A 7,607-nucleotide genomic window follows, 5' to 3' on the forward strand; every position below is an offset into this window, starting at 1 on the left:
TTTTCTTCTTTCGTGATTTCTTTCTTTTCCTTCTACATTTCTTTTTTCTTCTCTTTTCATTCTTTTATTTTTCCGTTCTTAATATAATTTTTTATGGTTCTTTTTTTGTTAATATAGTTGTTCCTCATCGTCCAAATTGTTCCCAGTTTTGCTGATGTAGTTGTTCCCTGCTATGTAGATAGTTGTTCCCTGTCGTGTAGATAGTTGTTCCCCGCGGTGTAGATAGTTGTTCCTCGCCGTGTAGATAGTTGTTCCCCGTCGTGTAGATAGTTGTTTCCAGCGGTGTAGATAGTTGTTCCCCGCCGTGTAGATAGTTGTTCCCCGCCGTGTAGATAGTTGTTCCCCGCGGTGTAGATAGTTGTTCCCTGACGTGTAGATAGTTGTTCCCTGTTGTGTAGATAGTTGTTCCCTGCCGTGTAGATAGTTGTTCCCGCTGTGTAGATAGTTGTTCCCCGCCGTGTAGATAGTTGTTCCCCGCGGTGTAGATAGTTGTTCCCCGCGGTGTAGATAGTTGTTCCCCGCGGTGTAGATAGTTGTTCCCCGCCGTGTAGATAGTTGTTCCCTGCCGTGTAGATAGTTGTTCCCCGCGGTGTAGATAGTTGTTCCCTGGCGTGTAGATAGTTGTTCCCTGCTGTGTAGATAGTTGTTCCCTGCCGTGTAGATAGTTGTTTCCCGCGGTGTAGATAGTTGTTCCCCACCGTGTAGATAGTTGTTCCCTGCCGTGTAGATAGTTGTTCCCCTCCGGCCAGACTGTTGTTCGGCTCCCTCAAGGTTGTTGTTCCGCCAGTCTAGGCTATTGTTCTAAATCCGAGTCAATTAAAAGGGATCGGAGGGAGATTTTCGTTTTATTTTTGGTTTTAATTTTACACATTTCCATTTTATGGAACCAGCGTCATAAATAGCAAGCTAACGACAACATGCGTTGTTCAGTAAAAAGGGCATCGGTCGTAAGGCTCCACGCTCTAATATTTTTCACGTACGATGATAAGAAACATTTTTTTGAGCCACAGTTATTAAATAACTGTTATTTTAAGATAGTATCTAGATACAGTTATTTTTAGACAAATCTAAGCCATTTTTAGTTCACGGAGGAGGTACTTGTAGAAATATAAAAATATGTGCACACATGTACTTTGTCGCTTCATGATTGCATAAGAAAACGACACTGAGCTAATGTGTCAGGTACGTGCATGTATCGGATGATCCCAAGCCACGTGTGGAGCTAATACGACAAAAGAAGAAACAAAGCGCGTACGGTTTTTAGTTGCAAATTCAGATTTTTTTTTCTAACTATTCAACGGTAATTTCTAACAAAAAAGTTTTTCAAACCATAAATTTGTATTTCTGTGACGAATCATGCTAGTACGTGGTTTCTTGTTTGTGAGAACAAAGCTCGGCAAAATAAAAATACATACGTGAAGAAATTACTCCGTACGTAACTAATTACTCCGTACGTAACTAAATTGCATGTATAGGGATAGGAAAATGCATGCACATGGCACCAACGTGAACGCACATAGCTAGCACGTAAACGTAGTAGGAAACTGAATGCGCATCCGTGGGCCACCCAACAGCACTCGTCCATACACACGGGATTGAAGCGTGTGTAGTCAGCGCCCGCAGTCCCGCACCCGCGTTCATGTTGTCTTCTTTTTTAGTCCCACCTCGAAAATCTAGAAAGAAATCAACCAACTTAAATACCGGCTGCTTCCGAAACTAGCATCGAATTAAGTCGTGTGAACGCGCAGGGCTTACGTGGACTATCAACCGGAGGCTCAAAACTGTTAATGGGCCTGATCGTCGGCAGCCCATCTCGCGATGCTTCAGCGAAATAAGAGTAACCTGGCGCGCGGGCGCCAGGGAGGAGGACCCATTAAATTGCAATAGGTGGCTGCCTGGTGTCACAAACGGGCCAAAGTTTTTTTCTCCAAGCCCGACGTCTCCTGGAAATCCTAGGCCCAATATCTCTAAATATGGATCTATTCCGTTGCACCTTACCTAATAAATATTTCATGTTCCTCTAGATGCCCACGCAGCTAGTTTGGCGGCGGTGGATGACGGGCGGCCGCCGGCCGGTTCCACGCGTGCCTCCGCGATATATTCCTCCGCGCCGCTCATGGCGAAGTCGAACTCATCTCGACTCTGTCGTCCCTGACGGAGGTCCCCCGACCCAGGCCAGCGCCCAGCGGACGCGCGAGATCCCGTCACATGGATAGCCCTGATCTCGGGTAGGCTCACAGGACGGACGGGCAAGGAGTCTCTGGATGTATACGACGAGATCATTCCGTCTGGGTGCGGCCGCGTGCAGCCACAACGACCTGGTCGACGCCGGCAGGCCTCACTTCACGTCGATGCAGGCCGATCACCACATCGTGCCCGGGCTAGACCATAACCTGTGCATGGTCGACCTTGTAGGCCAAGTGTCGGACGAAAGGAGGAGCGACTACTACCAGGCGTACGTGATGGCAATACGCGTGGAGCTGCTTGGCCATGCATGCCGGCTGTTTTGTGTCTGCGTTGCCGTGGTGCTGCAGAGCAACATTGCTGCATTGGACATATATAGCATATGGCTTGCTCGGATAGGACAGCAGGGATGGATGCAGGACCTTCTTGAATTCGAAGGCAAGGACGGCGTGCCGGTGTCAGAAGGCAGAAACTTCGTATGTTTGCTCTTAGTATGTTCCCAACTCTAGAGTCCCGGCTTAACCTCAAGCCCATCACGATCTCTTCGGTTTTGTCTACTGCAGCCGTCATTCAACAGGCACGGAGCAGCGTGCTGGTTTTTGTTGATGTTGAATTGCCAGAAATTACGTATATTTGCTCTCAGTATCAGTTGTAGGCGTGAACGGAAAGACCTCACAAATAGCAAAAGAAGATAGTCTTCAGTATATTACTAGGAAGGTAGGCGCGGCGGCACGCCGCGCCCGTGTCTTGCCTCTTATACAGGTATGGTTAGTTTGAAGGCATTTCTGAATATTTGTTGGAAAAAAGATGAGGTACATAATGTAGGACGGTTGATAGTATCATGTGTGTGACATGATGCCGGCCAGAGTGTAAAAATATGTACTTGTAAGTTCAGTCTGTAGTTATTAAGGTCAAGTATTGCCTCTGTTCAATGATATATATCTGATGGTTGTCTCAGGTTGCTTATATGTTGTTCAAGGGGTTCAAGCTTTCCATGCATGTGTAGGTCGATATAAATACTATCTGGCACATTGCCTATTGTTCAATCAATTGGCTCGCCTCACTATTGCAACTGAGGTCAGTCGTGATGTGCGCTATAACTTGCATGAAGAGTGAGAAAGTTAACTGGATTCAGTGGTAAACCATCAGGCAAAAGGGAGAAAGGTCACCGATGAGATAGTTAACCTGCATTCAGTGGTAAACAATCAGGCAAAGTTGACTGTACTGATTTTTTTTAGAATTCTAAAGTGATTTCTGAATTCATTAGAGTTTTGAGAAATTTAAGCTGTAACCTAAGAATTCGAGGAATAACTTGAAGGTTTAGCTGCAAACATGTAGAGGCAGTAAGAATGCAAGAAAATGTCACTCTAAAGATAACTTGAGCTCCACAAACACGTAAGCTGAGCGAATAAACCACTGTCTGCGAATACACCACTGTCTGAACCCATATATGAATACATAGAGATGAAGGAAGAGAAATGCAAACTATCAGGGCGGAAATATACCTTTTTTGGCTGATGCAGCAGCTGGTCCTGAGTTCCTCCTTAAGGCATAGGTGTGGACTGATAGAACAGCAAACTGTTGTGGCACCAAGAGTAGTGTTTACTCTAATGAGCAAAGTGTGTCGTACAAATTAGATGATACCTTGCGCTCTGAAAAACTATAGGTCAAGAACAGTCACCGTATTCGGTAACTGTTCACTAATTAAAACACGATGCACAATTTGCAAAATTCTCCTTATTGAAGCACTAACCAGACAGAAGATTATCAACTAACCTCCATGCAATTTATGCATATTTGTACACTGCATAGCGGAAGCACCTAGAATAGCCACTCGACAGAAAAACATCATCTAACCTCCATGTAATTTATCTACAAACAAAGGGCTCTTCCTTTGGTCCGTAGGAACAAATACAAATGGCAGCTTGTACACCAAAGCTCCCTGTCGATCCAGTTTTTCTACATGAGACAACCAGACCTGTTATACATATGGAGCAAGAGAGGAAACACCACAGAAAATAACCCTTCATGTAAATGTAAATGCTGCAATCAAGTCAACCTTAATATGGTGCTCTGGAGTGAAATATGTAGGCAACCTTAATCTGGTGCTCAACAACGCGCCACCGCTGCCAGTTGTGTCAGGCATTGTGCTGCCCCTCCTCCATCTTCTGCAGCCGCTTGATTATCTCCAGCAGTTCCTTCGTTTAGTCAATCGCGTCACCCAATGTTGACGTCACATCCTTCTGCCCCAAAATTAAGGCCATCAACAACTCAGCAGCGGTCGTGTAGGCTCGAATCCCATGTTTCAAGTTCCGGCATGGGCGCTCTCACGCCGCTGCGCGTGAAGGCCCGTCCGAGCGCCACTGCGCCGCCCACGAGTGCAGCGCCCTGGTTGCACCTGCGTCGGCTGCCCCGGCGAGTCAATGTACAACAACATGCCGCCTGAAGTCCAGCTGCCTGCGGCCAAGCCGTGCAACAACAATAGCACATCAGGGACGCCACCAGTTGTCGGTCGCCATGAAATCAATGACGCGCCGAGGTGAAGCTGCATCGTGAGGCCCCCTCTGGGTCGTCGCGTCCGCCCGCTGATAGACAGAAATACAGAGTATGGGGGAGAGCCAGAGAGGATGGAATCTAGAGAGGGGCTGAGGCGGACGTACCTGCACAGCACATCAGCCAGTGTTGCGCGGCCGTGGTCGTCGTCTTGGTCCTCCACGGTGTAGAATCCTCCCCTTGTCATGCTCCCCGTGGCCTAGACTCCCCTAATCGCCCGGCAGCCAGCAGCACCATCGTGAGCACAGATGCAGACGCCCATAACCCTCACAACCGTCTGTAAATTGGAGAGAGGGGAGAGAATCGCGGGAGAGGATGGGGCCGCAGCGATACAAAACGCTGCCGCTCGACGGAGTCGTCCAGCATCGTCCAACATCGTCCACCTCCCGAACGGGGAGAGAGAGAAGGGCCTATCGACGTCGATCGGGCTTCGCCCGTGAGCGCGGCTCAGCGGCGGCGAGGAGAGGGAGGAACGGAGGGGCTCAACCGGCGGCATCTGAGCCATGGCCGAAGGCCGCGCAAATTTGGGAAGGAGGTGTGGAGATGGAGAGAAGCAGGAAAAGAAAGAGGCACGATACGCTTCCAGAAAAGTCGCGCCACGCGGAGACGCCGGGATCTCCAACCAGTCAAAGCGGTGAGACCACCGGCTAACCGAAAGTGAAAGAATTGGATGGGAGAGTTTACAGTACCAAACAATCTACAGTAAAATGCTGTCGTGTCAAGTTTCAATTGGCTGAAACCCCAAATCGCTGAGAATTCAGCAAAGGGGGTCAGCTTTGATAGTACTAGGAAATTTGCGGCGCGACGCACGCCGCGCCCGTGTTGTAACCATGTGAGAGATGTAGTTCGTGTTTCATAGTTGTTTTGTGCATGGTGGATGATTTTATGTTGTTTGATTTGTTTGATTGCTAAATTTTTCATGACAAACAACTCCACATATCTTGAAAACATATGCATTTCACGGCACCGCTGTGCATGTGCATTTCGAGGTGACCCTCTGACGGTATGGCCCATCCTTGCTGGAAGCAGGAAAGCCTCCTTTCTCTAGGTCCAGCTTTGACAACCTTCATATCTCCTCGTCGCTTTATATACTTTAGCTCATATCTGAAGCCCCAATTTGAAAAAAAAAGTGTAAACAAATGGTGCAATATGCTCAACAGAAAAGAAACCATAACAGGATGTCAGTCAGCAATTCAGGGATAATGCCACTCTTAAGTTAGATAAACAAACTCAATCGGTAGTAATGCAGAGATATGAACAATCAATCATATACCTTTACCGAAATTAAATATCCACTCGATTAATCAAATGCACTGAAGAAATCTGGAATTTTTCCAAGGAGGTGCATCATGGCCTCGGCTGGACAGTGTTGCCAACATACCTGCAGTTTAGCTCATATCTGAAGCCCCAATTTGAAAAAAAATGTGTAAACAAATGGTGCAGTATGCTCAACAGAAAAGAGACATCAGGCAGCAATTCAGGGATAATGCCACTCTTTAAGTTAGATGAACAAACTCAACGGTAGTATTGCAGAGATATGAACAATCAATCATATAACTTACCAAAATTAAATATCCACTCGATTAATGAAATGCACCTGAAGAAAAAACGCATCTGGAATTTTTCCCACGGCTGGACAGTGTTGCCTTCCATGTTGGTCTCCCATGCCCCAGCGTGCCCACTACCAGAAGCTGGTGGAGTGCTAATCTGAATCCAGAACGGAGATGAACAAACAAACAAAAAGAGAGAGAAGAAAATTAACCAGCCCTTTGGACTGATGCAAGTCGTGGATGGAGAAATTGTACCTGAACCTGCCTCTCCTTTCTTATCTGGACCTGCAGGACAACACACATGGATGGGGATTGACGATTTGGAGCACGTCTGACCGCCAGCGCCGTCCACGTTCCTGCTAGCAGCGCCGCCATGCCGGCACATCGGCACGACGCCGCCGCGTCGCGCCCACACACAGATGAGTGTGTCGGGTGAGAATGATCTGTGAGTGATTCAGACCTACAACTTCCATGTCCTCTCATCCCCTGTCGTGGCTGAAAGCAGCCCAACCAGAAGAAAGCGGCGTCCATGACTCGCGGCATCTGAAACCACATCACACAGTCATCAGCGACCAAATCAGTGGCATCAGATTCTTCCCATGTCGCCGCCATACCCAAGCGCACCAGAAGAAATCATCTGCCGCCTCTGCAGCACATCTTGTCGAACCACATCGAGCTCCTGGTCGAACGGCCAACACTGGCGAGCGGCGGCCACGGCCGAGAACGCAGGAGGCCCAGGAGAAGGAATAACTGCGGCAACCGCGCCGGTTCTGCACCTCCCTTACCGCCCGCGTCAGCAGCGGCGCAGATCCTTGATGCGTGTGGTTGACACGTCCGTTGGGAACCCCAAGAGGAAGGTGTGATGCGCACAGCGGCAAGTTTCCCTCAGTAAGAAACCAAGGTTTAATCGAACCAGTAGGAGTCAAGAAGCACGTTGAAGGTTGCTGGCGGCGGGATGTAGTGCGGCGCAACACCAGAGATTCCGGCGCCAACGTGGAACCTGCACAACACAACCAAAGTACTTTGGCCCAATGAAACAGTGAGGTTGTCAATCTCACCGGCTTGCTGTAACAAAGGATTAACCGTATTGTGTGGAAGATGATTGTTTGCAGAAAACAGTAAAACAAGTATTGCAGTAGATTGTATTTCAGTATAGAGAATTGGACCGGGGTCCACAGTTCACTGGAGGTGTCTCTCCCATAAGATAAACAGCATGTTGGGTGAACAAATTACAGTTGGGCAATTGACAAATAAAGAGGGCATGACCATGCACATACATATTATGATGAGTATAGTGAGATTTAATTGGGCATTACGACA

The 7,607-nt window shown here is 47.9% G+C and overlaps 1 protein-coding gene and 1 long non-coding RNA gene across 4 annotated transcripts; both read right to left on the bottom strand.

The window, feature by feature from the left end:
* Positions 1-2,898: 2,898 nt before the first annotated feature.
* Positions 2,899-5,343, bottom strand: LOC127342488 (uncharacterized). 3 transcript variants are annotated; one of them, XR_007876683.2, is made up of 5 exons: positions 4,845-5,343; positions 4,244-4,769; positions 3,961-4,143; positions 3,690-3,844; positions 2,899-3,369 (listed from the first exon to the last, which is right to left on the bottom strand). It is a non-coding gene; the product is annotated as an uncharacterized lncRNA (long non-coding RNA). The 3 variants fall into 3 exon arrangements; XR_011755416.1 differs by having other exon boundaries at positions 3,690-3,877; XR_007876682.2 differs by having other exon boundaries at positions 3,690-4,143.
* A 741-nt stretch (positions 5,344-6,084) lies between these two features.
* On the bottom strand, positions 6,085-7,093 carry LOC127339634 (uncharacterized). Its single transcript, XM_051365456.1, has 4 exons — positions 6,902-7,093; positions 6,543-6,830; positions 6,335-6,444; positions 6,085-6,136 (listed from the first exon to the last, which is right to left on the bottom strand). The coding sequence occupies exons 2-4, from the start codon at positions 6,828-6,830 to the stop codon at positions 6,085-6,087; spliced, it is 450 nt and encodes a 149-aa protein (XP_051221416.1). The 5' UTR covers positions 6,902-7,093.
* Between the last annotated feature and the right edge of the window lie 514 nt (positions 7,094-7,607).

Source organism: Lolium perenne, chromosome 3 (assembly GCF_019359855.2).
Source record: "Lolium perenne isolate Kyuss_39 chromosome 3, Kyuss_2.0, whole genome shotgun sequence".
Classification (NCBI taxonomy): domain Eukaryota; kingdom Viridiplantae; phylum Streptophyta; class Magnoliopsida; order Poales; family Poaceae; genus Lolium; species Lolium perenne.